Consider the following 19,693-nt stretch of genomic DNA (forward strand, 5'->3'; position numbering starts at 1 on the left):
CATCACAGACTCATGTTTATTCATGACCTGTTGAGTTACGGGCGAGTGATTGGAGGGATCCGGGACTGGGAACGCGGGGAGGGGTTTTGGAGGGGATGAGTCAAATGGGAGAGAACAGCGGGGATTTTAAACAGCGGAATTTAACCATAATTGTACAATTAGTTAGGGTTCGCGTTGGCCCCTAACAACTTTCGGTTGACCACATGGGAGTTGAGCTTGTGCTTTTTGACCTTACCGCCGTGTTTGCAGGGTGCTCGTGACATGCTTCTCTCTCTGGGCGTCTCGCGTCACAGCGAACAAGCATGGACTGCAGTTCAAACTAAATTAAAGCGATGAAACAATTGTATTATCAAATCATACATCATCGGTGCTCATTAATGTTCATCGGTCTGATCCATCCTTGTACATTTAATATAATTGATACAATTGAACACATTTCCGTATGGCTATCTGGAGTGTAATCTGGGACTAGATTATTTCACCGGATAGACAGAATTGCCAGAATACATTTTTATGTTTTTACAGATGCGTAATGTGCACTGGGGGTCAGTTAACGCGTGTGAATGTTTCGGATTCGACCCTAATGTGGGCCTCCACTGCGCTCCCACTGGAAGCCGCTCGCGGGTCATGCTCTGGACTAGAACACCGGTGTTACAAATCCCACATATTCGCAGGAATTGGCTTTGCGGAGCGGGCCACGTCTTTACTAGGCTGGTGATGGTGAATGCCTTTGGGATAGTGAGCAAACAGCTGTGTAAAGCATGTACAGTGGACAGTGTGCACCCATTACGCCAACCGTATGCTTACCGGTACCGCTATGCCAGGGTTATCCTTTAATTTTCCTAACAGAGTGTAGCCATCCAGATTGACTTTCTCACGAGTCCGGATGTTTTGAGACTCGATCTTAACACAGTCCACAAAGAGGGTCACGAGACGCCTACTGACACTCAGTACGATCTCGTGCCACCGAGAGTTAAAGAGGAGCGGAAGGAAAGAAAAAACGACAGATTGTTTTTGTTTGTCAAGTGCTATAAAGGTGAATTCGAGAGATTGTGCCAGTCCATTCAGCCCCACAGACAGTTGTTCGTCGCCGTTTAAATCTTGCATTTGCCAAATGTTCCATTTCTTCTGTACAGTACTGCCGTCCATGCGTAAAACTGTCACAAAAGCAAACTCTTCCGGGAGTCCAAGAGGGTAAACCGATCTGAAACAAGAGAGATGCATCATCAGTGAATAGGGTGAATTCGGGTAATCTGGGACATTGGGTAATGTGGGACACCTAAACCACAGAACGTTTTCTTCCCTGCTATGACATTGTTTAGTCCACATAACTTTGACTCTAGGTTTTGCATGGATGTTATGTGACTGAAATCACAAAACGTGATGGGTGTGGTGTCACTGAAAGGGTCAGGGCACTAGTTAAACAGAAAGCTCAGATGAGAAAACGCATGCCAAACATGTTCCAGATTACCCGAATTCACCCTACTTCCGCTCCCATCAGTCAATAGCTAGTGAAAAGTATTTAAATCAGAGCTATGCATGAGTCATAATGTCCCCAACGCCTGCACAAGACCCTTGAAAGTCCCCGTTCAGCACCATGGACAGGGATAATAGCGCACTATATCCACCAGGCGGCAGTCTTCAACTATCAAACGCGAGACGACGTTGTTGGACAGCAGCCCAGTTTACCTGGTGTTGATTCTGAAGTTGAAATTTGGGCCCATCTTGTACGCAGCACGTGTAGGGGTTGATCCTGCAACCTTTTCAACGGTTCCTCGTCTTGCTAACTCAGCGATGTGAAACTGGGACATGATGTAAAATCCTGTTGGCAGAAAACTGTGTCACTGAGACCGTCAAGTGACGCGCGTGTGTGATTCTACGACGTGTTCAATCTGAATGTGTAACAACCTGGGAAACGAACTTCCCCAATGTTGACCTGTGGACACACGGCCTGTTCCGACTGAACGCCCATCCCGGAGGAGTAAGACACAACTGCAGAAGTAAAGTGACAACTGACACATCATATGTTTAATTGGCAAATGTGTGTGAGTGTGTGTGCGTGTGTGTGTGTGTGTGTGTGTGTTTGCAGACACAAGTTGGGCGTGCCTATAATGGTGTATCTAACGTCATAAAACTCTTGTAATGTTTGAAAAGCTGGAGCACGCTAAATAAATATTGCCTCTGATTGTTTGTCGCTTCCTGTTAATCCTTTACACCCTTGCTCAAGCCTTTTCCGCGCGCTCGTTTATGTGCACAGCTGGGGGCCAACCGGATGGAGTCTTGTTGTTAAAATGTGTGCAGATCCGTTATTACATTAAAGTATCAATGCTTCTCCACCTCCATTACACAGTAGGCTTATGCGCTCCAATGAACTCTCTCAATGATCCGTGACACTTTAAACGGTATTGACTCACAGTCAGATAAAGTATTAGACAAAACGTGCTTAGTGAGGGATGTAAAAAGTGACGGTTGGTTTGGTTATAACTGTGCAGTCTGATCCATGCAGTGTCGATAGGCTTGCCTGTCCAAGGACGTATACGTACTTTGAGAGTGCAGGCCGGTGCAGATGCATTGTGGGAACACATAGCACAGAGAACAGAGAAGAGCCACCCTAGAACACCAGATATACATCCTCCTGAGAACCCAATCATTTTCTTTTTTTCACATAACAACAAAGTGTTTGGGACTGGCTAATAAACATGCTTGAAGGAAAAGCACAATATATTTGTATTTTTTGTTGTAGTTCTGCATCTATAACTTTATGAACTAACTATAATTACAAGGCTAATCTTGACTTTCAAATAGACATCATTAAGAAGCTCAGGATATCCTCTCAACTGGACAACATCCATAAATACAAAAGGAAAGATGGTTTCAAAGGTTCCAAAACCAGTGTCCATCACAGGGAACATAAATGAAGTACTGGGTCTCAGGAAGATATGCCAGTTTGAATAAGTATATCACAATCAGTGGGAAACAATACAGGGACATAGATGATCAACTCTGTACATATATATGATCTACGACAAAAATTTGATTTGAAAAACACAATATTTAAATCTGTTAAACAGATTCAATAGGGAGTAACATACAGACATAAACTTGTTCAAATTAGTATCCAGACATAGATCTCAAAAGATGATTTTTACCATTGAAGTCCACCCATGAAGTTGCTTGAAGTTGTTTAGAAAAGTGTAACTACTTGCAGTCTGATGTTTCCAGGAGGTGGTTAAGCAGCAGAACATTCACTAGATGAGACCTCCAGCGAGCTTGGTCAACACTGGAGCTGAGTCTAAGGAGGACTGCTCATAGCCCTGCCTGCTGGGGGTCTGGGGGGGCCTGCTGGGGAGTTGGGGGGGGGACCTGCTTGGGGCTGGGGGGGCTTGCTGGGGGTGCTGCTGGGGGGGGGGGGGCTTGGTGTGGATCTGGAAGGGACACTGGTGGGGGCCTGGAGTGGGGGCTGGTGGGAGACGCTGGGGGTCTGGTGGAGGGTTGGGGGGGCACTGGTAGGGGGCTGGTGAGGGGGGGCTGGTGGTGGGGGTCTGGTAGGGGAGGCTGGTGGGGGCCTGGTGGGGGGTGAAGATGTATTAGATAGTACCCAATTGCTGTGAACGAATCAAGTCAATGAAGTGAATCACCAAGTACAACTTAAAGACAAAATCAACATATTTATTACAGATCTATAAGGTGCAGGTGTCTGATACACTCAAGTTGAACATCTCAGAAGACTGGACAATGAATACAGAAATTAATGGCTGTTAAATAGTATCAAAATATGGGGAGTTTTACTCTCAAGAGAAACATCAGGGGATAATAATCAACATAGCCTTTGCAGAAAGAGGTAGATAGCTTTTGTTTAGGCTTTAGATAGGGCTCCTAGAAATGGCCTTGACGGTCCATGTTCTCATGAGCTAATATAGCAGGGAAGAAGGGGAGGAGGTGAAAGAGAGATAGAGAGAGAGAGAGAGAGAGAGAGAGAGAGAGAGAGAGAGAGAGAAGGGAATAGTTGGTGAGGGGGGGGGGGGGCAATGGTAGCCTGGCTCTTCCCTCCTACGTACTTCTGCTCAATTTTCATTTTGCTTCTGTACTGCGTCTGGGCTTGAGGTATATTGGTCAGATGTCTCCGGTAAACTTTTTACCGGTCCAATCAGCCAACAGAGGGAGTGGCTGAGAACAATGACGTTGATGTCATGCGTTAGTTTGAGTTGTAGTTCCGTAATGGCGGCGGAGAAAGATGCGAGCGAAGCCATTCGGTCCATTGTGGCAACGCTGCCGAATATCCAGAAGTTAAAGCCAGAGCAAGAACAATCTTTGATCCCCACAGGGTTCGTTTGATTTTCCAGCTATCTCCGTTAGTGGTGAAGGAGTTAGCTGGGGCGAACGCTAGCGATTGGTTATGGCAGATCCAGAGTGGCTCTGGGCAGACCCAATAGTTTCAATCTTCAACAGAGTACCCGCCTTCAAGGAAGTTAACGCTTGTCAATAGAGCGAGCCCAGTATCTCTGTACAAATGAAATGGGTCTGGTGGGGGCTTAGTGGGAGCCTGGTAGGGGTCTGGTGGGGGCCTGGTAGGGGTCTGGTGGGGGCCTGGTGGGGGGCTGGTGGGGGCTTAGTGGGAGCCTGGTAGGGGTCTGGTGGGGGCCTAGTGGGGCCTGGTGGGAGCCTGGTAGGGGTCTGGTGGGGGCTGGTGGGGGGCTGGTGGGGGCCTGGTGGGGGGCTGGTAGGGGTCTGGTGGGGGTCTGGTGGGGGGCTGGTGGGGGTCTGGTGGGGGCCTGGTGGGGGGCTGGTAGGGGTCTGGTGGGGGGCTGGTGGGGGCCTAGTGGGGCCTGGTAGGGGTCTGGTAGGGGTCTGGTGGGGGCCTAGTGGGGCCTGGTGGGGGGCTGGTGGGGGCCTGGTGGGGGTCTGGTGGGGGGCTGGTGGGGGCCTGGTGGGGGTCTGGTGGGGGCCTGGTGGGGGACTGGTGGGGGGCTGGTGGGGGCCTGGTGGGGGTCTGGTGGGGGGCTGGTGGGGGGCTGGTGAGGGGGGGGCTGGTAGGGTTAGTAAGTCCAGGGTGTCCAGTTTATTCTAGAATCTCATATGTTAAGTCTCACATTGAGAGTTTGAGTTTTGTAACGTCCTTGTTGTGAGACATTTGGTGTCCAGAGATATACAGTCTACACCTCTCTAATGGACACACACTTCTTACATTTACATTAAGTCATGAACCCTTGTGTTATCTTCGGGTCATTCTGACCCATCAGTCATTGTGACCCACCGTCGTATTGCGACAACTTTACCGCATACCAAAACAAAGTGAATAATTTTCTTTTAACCGTTGGGCTGTCTCAGACCCCCCACATTGCGACGGTTAAAAGAAAATTATTTTTATTTGTTTTTGTATTGGGTAAACACAACGATGGTTCGTTATGAACCTTTGGGTCATGTGACCCGAAGGCAGCACAAGGGTTAAGCAAACGCTCTTATCCAGAGTGACTTACTGTAAGTACAGGGACATTCCCCCCGAGGCAAGTAGGGTGAAGTGCCTTGCCCAAGCACACACCGTCATTTTGCACAGCTGGGAATCGAACAGACAACCTTCAGATTACGATCCCGATTCCCTAACCGCTCAGCCACCTGACTTCTTCTTAAGCATCCTGTTAAATGTGCCTAAAAACGCCTAAACAGCATACCCAAAGTAAATTGGAAGCTGTTCTTGAACCATTTGGAGTACATGCATGTAAATGATCTCTTTTGAAAGCTGACACTCTGAAGTTATGTCCCCTGTTGTCAGGACCCCTGTCAGTCCTTCTAGTGTTGAGTAATAGAAGCTTGAACACAAGGAAAGTGAAAATTTCTATTTCCGCCTAGATTTTGTTTTGAAAACAGAGGCCTGAAGAGGCCTAGAGGTGGTAGGTATTATCTGGAAGACTAAATTGGACCACAGGTTGAAGCCTTACCCAATTCAAATCAAAAGTCAAACATAATACCACAATATATTCATATTTGACACATGTTTTTATAAGAGTACATCCAGGAATTTTCTAAAAGGGTCTTTTGGAGACTCCAAAATGACCCTTTGTAACCAAGGTCAAATAAAAAGGTATTATTTTTCATAATTGTTATCTCTAATGAAAGGTGGTACTTAGAACTATCATATATAATAGCTAAATCCCTAATTAGTAATACTGAAACACAAAAACTGAAGCATGAACACATTGGAGTGCTTTATCTGATTCCAAGGATTGGCGCACAAAGAACACTGATTCTGTCAACCATATTGCGCAATCGACTGTTATTTTGAAGGCTCCACAGACGCATACAAATGAGGTATTGGCATTTTCAGCTAGCTGTCAGCTACAAGGCTAACAAGCTAATTTCAGAGCCAGTCGAAGCCAGTTCGAGAAATTTGTTTAGAACGAGTGTGGGGGGGGGGGGGGGGGGGCGGGGGAGGGGGCAGGACGCACAGACCTAGTTGGCTTTAGAGGGCTGTCAACGGGGCATGGAAGCTCCTATTGGGTCGAACAAGGTGTCAATCAAAAGGGGAGGGTTCAACGGACATTTTGATACCTTCATTTAGTAAATACTCCGTTGCTAAACGGAGAAAATAACACTTTTATGTGAACAAGTTGTTTCTTCCGTCGGCTAACTTGCATAATGAAACAAAGGATAATGGCTATTCATGAACGTAAAACATTGTATTTGGACGAATTACTTTACATGGTTAGATACTTTGAACCCTTGGGACTTACGCAGATCAAGTTTTGATGGCATGATTTGCACACCTGGACCTATTTGAACAACTTAGGGTGAGTACAACTTTTTTCTTTGGCATTGTTGAAGGAATGTTCACCGGAAAAAGACGTTGACTTTGCTTGCTATTGCGACTTGATCTTGAATTGGTTTATTTCAATGGAAGCACAAGAATCGTAGCTTTCCAACGATGTATAACATGTGTAGCGTCTAAAAAATATATTTGTTAGAATTTAGTGCGTCGTAACTGAGGGAGGGGGAGGCAGCATTTTTGTCTCGCGGGCGAAACAGGAGCGTAAACCACTGGTGAACAACAACACTTATTTACATGTTATCTTGTAAAAGTATACACACTCTTTACCACTTACCAGCATTTCCTGCAAAAATATTTCTTACCACCTCGTTACTTTACATACTTGCGTAATGTAATCTATAGTTTACACTGGTGGCATGCCAATATTGACAACCTCAAAAAAGATTATTGTACTGCATGTGTTTATGTACTAGGCAATCCTATAACAAAATATTTGTTTGATGTGTTAGACACCCATTAGTCTTCCAGAGATCGGCCTGTTTACAAAGTTCTGAGTATTTTTTTTTTTCAATGTCTTACTTTTATATTTAAGGAGTGCACACACTTTTTAAAGATTCTTATATGTTTACTGTATGCACCTACCCACCAATGTAAATTACTTGTTGTGTAAACTACTTGGCGATTAAAACTCATTCTGATTCTGATTAAGGAGGGACTGTCGAAAACAAGGGGGAGTACAGGTTTTCAGTTTATTTGGGAGACAACATTATAATCTTTGCAGAGGCATATCACACACACACACACACACACACACACACACACACACACACACACACACACACACACACACACACACACACACACACACACACACACTCACACCCTCACACCCTCCATTTAACCTCCTCGCTTGGCAATTATATTTTAGGCTTATTTACGTAATCATTCATCCCTTGTTTTTAATTGACAGTGAGAAAACATTCTGCAACTGCATGGAATATGCGCATAGGTGCGCAGCCAGGTTGTTTGAGAACGATCCGCGCGTCAGTCGAACCCTGACAGCTGCCGTGGCGAGAAGGGGGAAAACAAGCCAGCCAGATAGCACAGCAACGTTGGTCGAACTCCCAATTAACTCCCTGCCAATTAAAGCTTAGCTGGGGAGGCATCGCAAAAAGTCTGATACAAAAAAGAAGACGAAATATATCACTTGTTAAGGTATGGTAATGTTCATTACACTCAGCTAACTGGGAATGTGGTAGCGAGTTAGCTAGCGTCTGTAGCCAGACTAGCCTAGAAAAGAGAAATCATTGCACAAGTCCAGTCTAGATGGTTGGATAGCTAGCGTAAGTGCGCTTAGTCCCATGCCTACAAGCAAGCATTCGTTGCTGTTGTCGTGAAATCATGGTTTTGTAGTTGGTTATGATATGAATTGACCGTTCATCTGGTTTCATGGTTTCCCCCACACCAGCAGTGGTCGTAACATTAGATCAGCTAGATTCAACATACATTGCTAATGTGCTATATAGCTAAACTTAGCCAAAAAAGCCACAGCTACACCAGTTGTGCTTATGAATGTGTCGTTTTAGAGTAATTTTTATTTTAGCTGTCATTTTAGTCCTACCTGGCTTGCGATGTGGCTAAGTCATATGGAGAGAGAGAATGTGTGGGTGGCAGGCGGACAGGATAGCTTTACTGCGTGATCAACAGGGTCTCAGTTGAGGAGTGTCGTTTGCACTTTACACAAAGCTCATCTCTATATCAGATCACCTTGATGACTTCGGTCTGACCTCCGCCGCTGACCTTTCGAATACAATAAATGGTGCCAATAAAGGTGGCAGTCAATCTGAATCGTTTTATGCTGTTTACTCATCCACGACTGGAATTAGGATATCCAGTCTCAGCCAGGTCTTGTTTTTTTAGTACTCAACCCCACTGATAGTTGTGTGGTGACTCATTCTAGAGATGCCCACCGGAGAAGTCAACCTGCAACGATGATCTTGTGAATATCGAGCGGAAATAACGACCCTCGAATTGTCAGAAGTCAAGTAAGTGATTAACCTTTCAGTAGAGGCTCATCTTTGGTGATTATCAGTCACCGTATCGGTATCTCGGAGACTTGAAATATCCACATCTCTGATGCGATCCGTCCATCCATCAGCTTATTATTGTCCTCAATTACTCTTGAAATACTGCTACTGTCATCAGTAACTATGCTGCATTCAACATGGAGGTGTGCGTAAAAAGCTTGTGCACACAGAGGAAAGTTAGTTTCGATGGCAAACAAGCAGGTTGATATTGATTGAGATATGGTAGGTGAATTATTAATGTAGTAGAGAAGGGAGCGTAGCCCGGGGAGGGTGACGGCAGAGAGGGGTCTCCTCTGATCACAGCTGTACGCTGACTTGCAGGACAGGCTGATGCTAGCTGCCCCGTTGCTGAGCCAGCACAGGCCCGCTAAGGGGGAGACATGTTGAAACAGGGCTATGTAATGGGGGCGGGCATAGCTCCGTGGTTACAGCATTTGACTGCAGATCAAGACATCCAAGATCTAACCACCACCCCTGTAATTTTTTTATTTAAAATCGGCTGCAAAAAACATATTGTTATGAGTGACTTATGGTTCTGTATCTGTAATCTTTCCATCGATAACCTTGCTGAGCACAGCCTTGGTGCAGAAGTGTGGCGTTAGTTTGTGACGCTCAGCCATGGCGGATGTGGACCGCAGGAAGCGGCTAACGAGCGTCCCCAGGTGGGCCTCACACCTCCTCCTCTCCAGGTTCCTCCCGGTGCTTCTCCTCCCCACGGAGCAGCTGTGAGGTCTGCAGCTATCAGGAGCAGCTGTACAGACACACAAAGCTGTTGTAGGCTACTGACACACATAGCTGTTATACTGACGTACTGTACAGACAGTCCTATTGTAGTGATGTACTGTACAGACACACTCCTGTTATAGTGACGTACTGTACAGACACACTCCTGTTATAGTGACGTACTGTACAGACACACATAGCTGTTATAGTGACGTACTGTACAGCCACACAGAGCTGTTATAGTGATGTACTGTACAGACACCCTCCTGTTGTAGTGATGTACTGTACAGACACACAGACCTGTTATAGTGATGTACTGTACAGACACACAGACCTGTTATAGTGATGTACTGTACAGACACACAGACCTGTTATAGTGATGTACTGTACAGACACCCTCCTGTTGTAGTGATGTACTGTACAGCCACACAGACCTGTTATAGTGATGTACTGTACAGACACCCTCCTGTTGTAGTGATGTACTGTACAGACACGCAGACCTGTTATAGTGATGTACTGTACAGACACACAGACCTGTTATAGTGATGTACTGTACAGACACCCTCCTGTTGTAGTGATGTACTGTACAGACACACAGAGCTGTTGTACACCTTAGCTGTAATGTACAGGGATCTTCAGCCCGGTGTTTATAAACAGTCTTATTGCCGGGAGGTTTCAGTTTATGCCCCGTGCTAATTTTCCCACGTTCTTTCACTCAATAATTTACTTGAGTCTTTGTTGGCTCGGGTACTTGCGTAAGATGGGGGGGCCTGTTATGTCATGCCTGGTGGAGCTCCTTGCTGCTGCGGGCAGGAATTCAGAAGGAAGACGAGAGCAAAGGAGAGGGTGATGAAACGAGGGTGGAGGGTCTCTCTGGTGGAGCTGTTTCTTCGTGAGACCGGCTGGAGGCCAACTCCGTCTCCTCTGCTGCTCTCCTCTAGCTTCAAATTAAACGGAAAAGAAAGAAAGTCAGAGATAGTAAAGGAGGGAGCGATGGGGGGAGAGATAACGAGAGCAAGCCTGTAAAGAAGGAAGACAAGGAGGAGGGAGAGAGAGAATATAGCCTGGAGGCTTCACTTCAAGGGCTTTTTGTGAATACAGTAACCGTGTTGCCCTGCCCTGTATCCTGTGTTTGGTAAACAACACAGTAGGTGGATACAACCCACCCTGTCTTCCCTGCGCAACTAGAATGAGGGAGGGAGGGAGAGAGGGAGAGACAGGGAGAGAGAGAGGGAGGGCGAGAGAGGGAGGGAGAGAGAGGGAGGGAGAGAAAGGGAGGGAGAGAAGGAGGGAGAGAAAGGGAGTGAGAGGAAGAGAGTGAGTGAGAGAGTGAGAGAGTGAGAGAGTGAGAGAGTGAGAGAGTGAGAGAGTGAGAGAGAGAGAGAGAGATACAACCCACCCTGTCTTCCCTGCGCAACTAGAATGAGGGAGGGAGGGAGAGAGGGAGAGAGGGAGAGAGGGAGGGACAGGGAGAGAGAGAGGGAGGGAGAGAGAGGGAGGGAGAGAAAGGGAGGGAGAGAAGGAGGGAGAGAAAGGGAGTGAGAGGAAGAGAGTGAGTGAGTGAGTGAGTGAGTGAGTGAGTGAGAGAGAGTGAGAGAGAGTGAGAGTGAGAGTGAGAGTGAGTGAGAGTGAGTGAGAGTGAGTGAGTGAGAGTGAGAGTGAGTGAGAGTGAGTGAGAGTGAGTGAGAGTGAGTGAGAGTGAGTGAGAGTGAGTGAGAGTGAGTGAGAGTGAGTGAGAGTGAGTGAGAGTGAGTGAGAGTGAGTGAGAGTGAGTGAGAGTGAGTGAGAGTGAGTGAGAGTGAGTGAGAGTGAGTGAGAGTGAGTGAGAGTGAGTGAGAGTGAGTGTGAGAGTGAGTGTGAGAGTGAGTGTGAGAGTGAGTGTGAGAGTGAGTGTGAGAGTGAGTGTGAGAGTGAGAGTGAGTGAGAGTGAGTGAGAGTGAGTGAGAGTGAGTGAGTGAGAGTGAGAGTGAGTGAGAGTGAGTGAGAGTGAGTGAGAGTGAGTGAGAGTGAGTGAGAGTGAGTGAGAGTGAGTGAGAGTGAGTGAGAGTGAGTGAGAGTGAGTGAGAGTGAGTGAGAGTGAGTGAGAGTGAGTGAGAGTGAGTGTGAGAGTGAGTGTGAGAGTGAGTGTGAGAGTGAGTGTGAGAGTGAGTGTGAGAGTGAGAGTGAGTGAGAGTGAGTGAGAGTGAGTGAGAGTGAGTGAGTGAGAGTGAGAGTGAGTGAGAGTGAGTGAGAGTGAGTGAGAGTGAGTGAGAGTGAGTGAGAGTGAGTGAGAGTGAGTGAGAGTGAGTGAGAGTGAGTGAGAGTGAGTGAGAGTGAGTGAGAGTGAGTGAGAGTGAGTGAGAGTGAGTGAGAGTGAGTGTGAGAGTGAGTGTGAGAGTGAGTGTGAGAGTGAGTGTGAGAGTGAGTGTGAGAGTGAGTGTGTCCTCTCAGAGCTCACAGAGCTGTCCTCTCAGTGCCAGATTGTGCTCCTGGTTTGTGCTGCTCTCCAGGCAGACTTGTCTTGTCATTGCCAGATTGTGTTCCTTCTCTGTGGTTCTTGCCAGAATCACACTGCCACCTCCCTGTTGGGGGGGGATCATTTATTCATCCCTCACATTAGAAATTGAGGGGACTTCTGGTTGATTTGCGACGCCAGTTCCTGTTCAGCTATACTTCTCAGAATCTGTGGAGGACGCACCGCGAGTTTCGAGATTATATTCACTCACCTCAAGACTCACTGCAAGTTAAGAGCTAGACATATTTCATTAGGATGGAGATCCCTATATAGGTCTTGCCATCCTTATTAAATATATATATATATATAGTAGTAGTTTGTATTTATATGTAGTAGTTATGTATATAGTTGTATATGTGACAGGCTACAAATATAACTAATATATGTAATATAACATTGTCCAGTAGTGGATATTGTATTTCAGGCCTATTTCAGTGGAGTGATTCATAGCCTCTACTCTTTCTCTAAGTTTGGCTGACCTGCCTGCCAGCCTGTTAGCAGAGTTGTGTTATTTGTAGAACAAGCAGCAGAACACTTGTGCTTCTCAGTTTGAGCTGCCGAGCCTTCATACAAACAGGCAAGAGGCACAGAGCCAGGCGTGGCGAGGCTAGGTTAGCCTAGGCGTGGCGAGGCTAGGTTAGCCTAGGCGTGGCGAGGCTAGGTTAGCCTAGGCGTGGCGAGGCTAGGTTAGCTAGGCGTGGCGAGGCTAGGTTAGCCTAGGCGTGGCGAGGCTAGGTTAGCCCAGGCGTGGCGAGGCTAGGTTAGCCCAGGCGTGGCGAGGCTAGGTTAGCCTAGGCGTGGCGAGGCGAGGTTAGCCTAGGCGTGGCGAGGCGAGGTTAGCCTAGGCGTGGCGAGGCGAGGTTAGCCTCGGCGTGGCGAGGCGAGGTTAGCCTAGGCGTGGCGAGGCGAGGTTAGCCTAGGCGTGGCAAGGCGAGGTTAGCCTAGGCGAGGCTAGGCGAGGTTAGCCTAGGCGAGGCTAGGCGAGGGCTTAGCCTGGCTGGTTTCAAGACGACAGTGCCACTGCTTGTAAGTGAGAGTCCCTGCGCTAGGCTAGGCTAATGGCTAGCTGTGTGTTGCTGGCTGTGTGGTGTGTGCGGGCCTAACTGCCTCAGTATTGTCCAGTGTGAGAAGAGCTTTGTGTCTCAAGGGTGAGCCCTTAATTGAGTTCTACTCTGGAAAGCCCTCTGGAGGCCAGGCAGGTGACTAATGTTTTGGTCTTGTGTGTGTGTGTGTGCTCTTATGTGTGTGCTTCTGTGTGTGTTCCTCTGTGTTCTCTCGCAGGTGTGTCAGATGATGTAAGGGCTTCCTGCTGGTGAAGAACAAGATGAGTGAGGTCCAGGCCACGGTGGAGTTCTCCGTGGAACTCCACAAGTTCTACAACGTGGACCTGTTCCAGAGAGGGTGAGTAGAGCTGCTTTAGAGGGTGTGAGAAGAACTGTTCCAGAGAGGGTGAGGACAGCTGTTCCAGAGGGTGTGAGGACAGCTGTTCCAGAGAGGGTGAGGACAGCTGTTCCAGAGAGGGCGAGGACAGCTGTTCCAGAGGGTGTGAGGACAGCTGTTCCAGAGAGGGTGAGGACAGCTGTTCCAGAGGGTGTGAGAACAGCTGTTCCAGAGAGGGTGAGGACAGCTGTTCCAGAGGGTGTGAGGACAGCTGTTCCAGAGAGGGTGAGGACAGCTGTTCCAGAGGGTGTGAGGACAGCTGTTCCAGAGAGGGTGAGGACAGCTGTTCCAGAAAGGGTGAGGACAGCTGTTCCAGAGGGGGTGAGGACAGCTGTTCCAGAGAGGGTGAGGACAGCTGTTCCAGAGAGGGTGAGGACAGCTGTTCCAGAGGGTGTGAGGACAGCTGTTCCAGAGAGGGTGAGGACAGCTGTTCCAGAAAGGGTGAGGACAGATGTTCCAGAGGGGGTGAGGACAGCTGTTCCAGAGGGGGTGAGGACAGCTGTTCCAGAGGGTGTGAGGACAGCTGTTCCAGAGAGGGTGAGGACAGCTGTTCCAGAGGGTGTGAGGACAGCTGTTCCAGAGAGGGTGAGGACAGCTGTTCCAGAGAGGGCGAGGACAGCTGTTCCAGAGGGTGTGAGGACAGCTGTTCCAGAGAGGGTGAGGACAGCTGTTCCAGAGGGTGTGAGGACAGCTGTTCCATAGGGTGTGAGGACAGCTGTTCCAGAGAGGGTGAGGACAGCTGTTCCAGAGGGTGTGAGGACAGCTGTTCCAGGGAGGGTGAGGACAGCTGTTCCAGAGGGGGTGAGGACAGCTGTTCCAGAGAGGGTGAGGACAGCTGTTCCAGAGGGTGTGAGGACAGCTGTTCCAGAGAGGGTGAGGACAGCTGTTCCAGAGGGTGTGAGGACAGCTGTTCCAGAGAGGGTGAGGACAGCTGTTCCAGAGAGGGTGAGGACAGCTGTTCCAGAGAGGGTGAGGACAGCTGTTCCAGAGGGTGTGAGGACAGCTGTTCCAGAGAGGGTGAGGACAGCTGTTCCAGAGAGGGTGAGGACAGCTGTTCCAGAGAGGGTGAGGACAGCTGTTCCAGAGGGTGTGAGGACAGCTGTTCCAGAGAGGGTGAGGACAGCTGTTCCAGAAAGGGTGAGGACAGATGTTCCAGAGGGGGTGAGGACAGCTGTTCCAGAGAGGGTGAGGACAGCTGTTCCAGAGAGGGTGAGGACAGCTGTTCCAGAGAGGGTGAGGACAGCTGTTCCAGAGGGTGTGAGGACAGCTGTTCCAGAGAGGGTGAGGACAGCTGTTCCAGAGAGGGCGAGGACAGCTGTTCCAGAGGGTGTGAGGACAGCTGTTCCAGAGAGGGTGAGGACAGCTGTTCCAGAGGGTGTGAGGACAGCTGTTCCATAGGGTGTGAGGACAGCTGTTCCAGAGAGGGTGAGGACAGCTGTTCCAGAGGGTGTGAGGACAGCTGTTCCAGGGAGGGTGAGGACAGCTGTTCCAGAGGGGGTGAGGACAGCTGTTCCAGAGAGGGTGAGGACAGCTGTTCCAGAGGGTGTGAGGACAGCTGTTCCAGAGAGGGTGAGGACAGCTGTTCCAGAGGGTGTGAGGACAGCTGTTCCAGAGAGGGTGAGGACAGCTGTTCCAGAGAGGGTGAGGACAGCTGTTCCAGAGAGGGTGAGGACAGCTGTTCCAGAGAGGGTGAGGACAGCTGTTCCAGAGAGGGTGAGGACAGCTGTTCCAGAGAGGGTGAGGACAGCTGTTCCAGAGGGGGTGAGGACAGCTGTTCCAGAGAGGGTGAGGACAGCTGTTCCAGAGGGTGTGAGGACAGCTGTTCCAGAGAGGGTGAGGACAGCTGTTCCAGAGAGGGCGAGGACAGCTGTTCCAGAGGGTGTGAGGACAGCTGTTCCAGAGAGGGTGAGGACAGCTGTTCCAGAGAGGGTGAGGACAGCTGTTCCAGAGAGGGTGAGGACAGCTGTTCCAGAGGGTGTGAGGACAGCTGTTCCAGAGGGGGTGAGGACAGCTGTTCCAGAGGGTGTGAGGACAGCTGTTCCAGAGGGGGTGAGGACAGCTGTTCCAGAGGGGGTGAGGACAGCTGTTCCAGAGGGTGTGAGGACAGCTGTGATCCCAGCCAGGCCCTGGTGTTCAGGTGTAGAGAGGAAGCCCCCATGCTGACTTCAGTGGCAGCTCTGTGGGGGGTTCTGGGGGAGCGGGAATCCAACACCCTATCACGTCCCTGCGCTCACAGCAGACACACCTTCTGATCACGTCCCTGCGCTCACAGCAGACACACCTTTTGATCACGTCCCTGCGCTCACAGCAGACACACCTTCTGATCACGTCCCTGCGCTCACAGCAGACACACCTTTTGATCACGTCCCTGTGCTCACAGCAGACACACCTTCTGATCACGTCCCTGCGCTCACAGCAGACACACCTTCTGATCACGTCCCTGCGCTCACAGCAGACACACCTTCTGATCACGTCCCTGCGCTCACAGCAGACACACCTTCTGATCACGTCCCTGCGCTCACAGCAGACACACCTTCTGATCACGTCCCTGCGCTCACAGCAGACACACCTTTTGATCACGTCCCTGCGCTCACAGCAGACACACCTTTTGATCACGTCCCTGCGCTCACAGCAGACACACCTTTTGATCACGTCCCTGCGCTCACAGCAGACACACCTTCTGATCACGTCCCTGCGCTCACAGCAGACACACCTTCTGATCACGTCCCTGCGCTCACAGCAGACACACCTTTTGATCACGTCCCTGCGCTCACAGCAGACACACCTTCTGATCACGTCCCTGCGCTCACAGCAGACACACCTTTTGATCACGTCCCTGTGCTCACAGCAGACACACCTTCTGATCACGTCCCTGCGCTCACAGCAGACACACCTTCTGATCACGTCCCTGCGCTCACAGCAGACACACCTTCTGATCACGTCCCTGCGCTCACAGCAGACACACCTTCTGATCACGTCCCTGCGCTCACAGCAGACACACCTTCTCATCACGTCCCTGCGCTCACAGCAGACACACCTTTTGATCACGTCCCTGCGCTCACAGCAGACACACCTTTTGATCACGTCCCTGCGCTCACAGCAGACACACCTTTTGATCACGTCCCTGCGCTCACAGCAGACACACCTTCTGATCACGTCCCTGCGCTCACAGCAGACACACCTTCTGATCTGGTTTCCAGAGAGATGCTTTCTGAAGGAAGCCGGTAGCTAACCTGAGTCTCAATCAGCGACTCAGCTATACTGTTGGACATTCTTGTCAAAATAGCATTAGCTTTATTTCTTTGTCTTTTTTTAAATAAAATGTGTATTCTTTTGAATTAATATGAAGAGGAACTACAGCTGATCCAAGCTAGGAAGGATCCCATGGAGTTACCATTTCCAGTTACATTTGTTTGTAGAACTAGAATATTACATGACTCACACACCCGACATGTTGAAAAATAACTAAAACGAGTCTCATGTATTATTCAGGGTTCGCTGACATCCACACCCCAGCCATTCAGCTTCCTCAGTATAATCATCTCTCTCTCTCTCTCTCTCTCTCTCTCTCTCTCTCTCTCTCTCTCTCTCTCTCTCTCTCTCTCTCTCTCTCTCTCTCTCTCTCTCTCTCTCTCTCTCTCTCTCTCTCTCTCTCTCTCTCTCTCTCTCTCTCTCTCTCTCTCTCTCTCTCTCTCTCTCTCTCTCTCTCTCTCTCTCTCTCTCTCACACACTCTTTTCTCTCACTCTATTCTCATCATATTTTCAACCCTTACCAGTTAATCTAACTATCATTAATTATAAAACAAACATCCAGAGGAATATGATGATGCAATATTACATATATTTAATGCAAACACACCAACACAAACACACAAACACACACACACACACTGAGGTGATGAAGTTCAAGGCTGGCAAACGCTGAACAGGTCCTAGGTGGAAAAACCGGCTTTTCCAGTGGACTTTCCAGTGGAAATTTGAATTCTGTAACACAGAACTTGACAACCATTCCCAGAGGGGCAGCCATAATATCCATTGTCTGGTATAGGGTTGGTCTAGTCCTGGTTAGGTACAGGCATGCTGCTTGTTGTTTGACGGCTAGCTATGCATTTACCCTGTGGTTTGTGGTAGCTAATGGTGTTACATTTGATCCACAAAGCCAAGCCCTCGTCTGTAGTAATGCAATCTTGGGCCGGCGGTTACAACTGTATTGATTGGGAAGATTTTGCCCCTCCCCTGGCCCTGGCCCTCCCCTGGCCCCTGGCCCTGGCCCTCCCCTGGCCCTGGCCCTCCCCTGGCCCCTGGCCCTCCCCTGGCCCCTGGCCCTGGCCCTCCCCTGGCCCCTGGCCCTGGCCCTCCCCTGGCCCTGGCCCTCCCCTGGCCCTGGCCCTCCCCTGGCCCTGGCCCTCCCCTGGCCCCTGGCCCTGGCCCCTGGCCCTCCCCTGGCCCCTGGCCCTGGCCCTCCCCTGGCCCTGGCCCTGGCCCTCCCCTGGCCCTGGCCCTCCCCTGGCCCCTGGCCCTGGCCCTGGCCCTCCCCTGGCCCTGGCCCTCCCCTGGCCCCTGGCCCTCCCCTGGCCCCTGGCCCTGGCCCTCCCCTGGCCCTGGCCCTCCCCTGGCCCCTGGCCCTGGCCCTCCCCTGGCCCCTGGCCCTCCCCTGGCCCCTGGCCCTCCCCTGGCCCCTGGCCCTGGCCCTCCCCTGGCCCTCCCCTGGCCCCTGGCCCTCCCTTGGCCCCTGGCCCTGGCCCTCCCCTGGCCCTGGCCCTCCCCTGGCCCCTGGCCCTGGCCCTCCCCTGGCCCTGGCCCTCCCCTGGCCCTGGCCCTCCCCTGGCCCCTGGCCCTGGCCCTCCCCTGGCCCTGGCCCTCCCCTGGCCCTCCCCTGGCCCCTGGCCCTCCCCTGGCCCCTGGCCCTGGCCCTCCCCTGGCCCTGGCCCTCCCTTGGCCCCTGGCCCTGGCCCTCCCCTGGCCCTGGCCCTCCCCTGGCCCCTGGCCCTCCCCTGGCCCCTGGCCCTCCCCTGGCCCCTGGCCCTGGCCCTCCCCTGGCCCCTGGCCCTGGCCCTCCCCTGGCCCTCCCCTGGCCCCTGGCCCTGGCCCTCCCCTGGCCCCTGGCCCTGGCCCTCCCCTGGCCCTGGCCCTCCCCTGGCCCTGGCCCTCCCCTGGCCCTGGCCCTCCCCTGGCCCCTGGCCCTGGCCCTCCCCTGGCCCTGGCCCTCCCCTGGCCCTGGCCCTCCCCTGGCCCCTTGCCCTCCCCTGGCCCTCCCCTGGCCCCTGGCCCTCCCCTGGCCCTCCCCTGGCCCCTGGCCCTCCCCTGGCCCTCCCCTGGTCCCTGGCCCTCCCCTGGCCCCTGGCCCTCCCCTGGCCCTCCCCTGGCCCGCCCCTGGCCCTCCCCTGAGGCGATCAGAGGGAGCGCTCTGCAGCAGGGCAGACCTGCCAGCATGGCTGAAGGTTCTAATCATCTCCCAGAGGTGATTGCTCCCCGGATACACCTTGGGAGCGATTTGAGATGCCCAAAAGCTATTGGGACGTACAATAGGCTACAGAGAAAGAGTGGGAAATCCCAGTTAGAAACAGTGTTTCATTGTCCCAGTTCTCCCCTGTAGTGTGTGTCTGGGTGTACACAGCTGTGTCAAACAGGAAGCATGTTTCCAGCTACAGGGCCTTCTCTCAGCTTCCTTTTGCGGCGGTGGCATTCCAGGCCCGGTATTGTGTTCCCGGCTTTTACGAGACCCGGTATTGTGTCTCTGTTTTCCTGCCGGGCCCCAGAGAAGCACCTCTCTACGGTTCTCTGAGAAGGATCAGGTATTTATAGCCCTGCTCCCTCCAGAGAACAGCCATCCCAGGCTAGGCTGCTGTGGTCTGAGGGATTTCCTAGTTTTGGAAACACACAGTCTGGGGGATGGAACCAGGCTCGGACTCAGCCCTCTCAGCTCCTGGCTTAGAACCACGCTGCAGAGAGGAAGGTCAGGGAGGGGGTGGAGGAGGAGGAAAATGGAGAGAGGGAGGAGGGGGGAGGGGGAAGAGGATGTGACACAACAGCACCTTGGCAGACCCTGAACCCAGTCCAAACACATTTTGGAACATTCTGGAACACTTGAGTGCATTCTGGAACACACCGGAACTGGACAGCCTCAATTGCTGCAGGCACAGGAGGTTCCCTGCCACTCTCCGGCTAGGCAAGGAGCTGGAACGA

At 51.2% G+C, this 19,693-nt stretch overlaps 2 protein-coding genes across 6 annotated transcripts in view; one reads left to right on the forward strand and one right to left on the reverse strand.

Annotated features, from left to right (window-relative positions):
- Positions 1–35: 35 nt before the first annotated feature.
- Positions 36–2,054, reverse strand: LOC134022729 (collagen alpha-1(IX) chain-like). Its single transcript, XM_062464480.1, has 5 exons — positions 1,909–2,054; positions 1,690–1,822; positions 808–1,204; positions 236–319; positions 36–65 (listed from the first exon to the last, which is right to left on the reverse strand). Exons 1-5 carry the CDS (start codon positions 1,970–1,972, stop codon positions 36–38), a joined length of 708 nt encoding a protein of 235 aa, XP_062320464.1. The 5' UTR covers positions 1,973–2,054.
- A 5,752-nt stretch (positions 2,055–7,806) lies between these two features.
- fam135a (family with sequence similarity 135 member A) overlaps positions 7,807–19,693 on the forward strand; it is a 44,558-nt gene continuing 32,671 nt past the window's right edge. For 4 of the 5 annotated variants that reach the window (XM_062463009.1, XM_062463011.1, XM_062463012.1 and 1 more), the window contains exons 1-3: positions 7,807–7,978; positions 8,724–8,808; positions 13,349–13,468. In XM_062463009.1, the coding sequence (XP_062318993.1) occupies positions 13,392–13,468 (77 nt within the window). In that variant the 5' untranslated portion in view covers positions 7,807–7,978; positions 8,724–8,808; positions 13,349–13,391. The remainder of the gene's footprint in view (positions 7,979–8,723; positions 8,809–13,348; positions 13,469–19,693) is intronic. The other variant, XM_062463010.1, reaches the window with a different exon arrangement.

The sequence above is a fragment of the Osmerus eperlanus genome, chromosome 6 (assembly GCF_963692335.1).
Source record: "Osmerus eperlanus chromosome 6, fOsmEpe2.1, whole genome shotgun sequence".
Lineage (NCBI taxonomy): Eukaryota > Metazoa > Chordata > Actinopteri > Osmeriformes > Osmeridae > Osmerus > Osmerus eperlanus.

Excerpts from the sequence above, each read along its gene's own strand:
- LOC134022729 (XM_062464480.1), bottom strand. The coding sequence starts at position 1,972 with ATGGGCGTTCAGTCGGAACAGGCCGTGTGTCCACAGGTCAACATTGGG. Across the intron at positions 1,823-1,908 it reads TGGGGAAGTTCGTTTCCCAG|GATTTTACATCATGTCCCAG; the intron begins GTTGTTACACAT and ends TTCTGCCAACAG. Across the intron at positions 66-235 it reads AGCACCCTGCAAACACGGCG|TCCCGGATCCCTCCAATCAC; the intron begins GTAAGGTCAAAA and ends CCGCGTTCCCAG.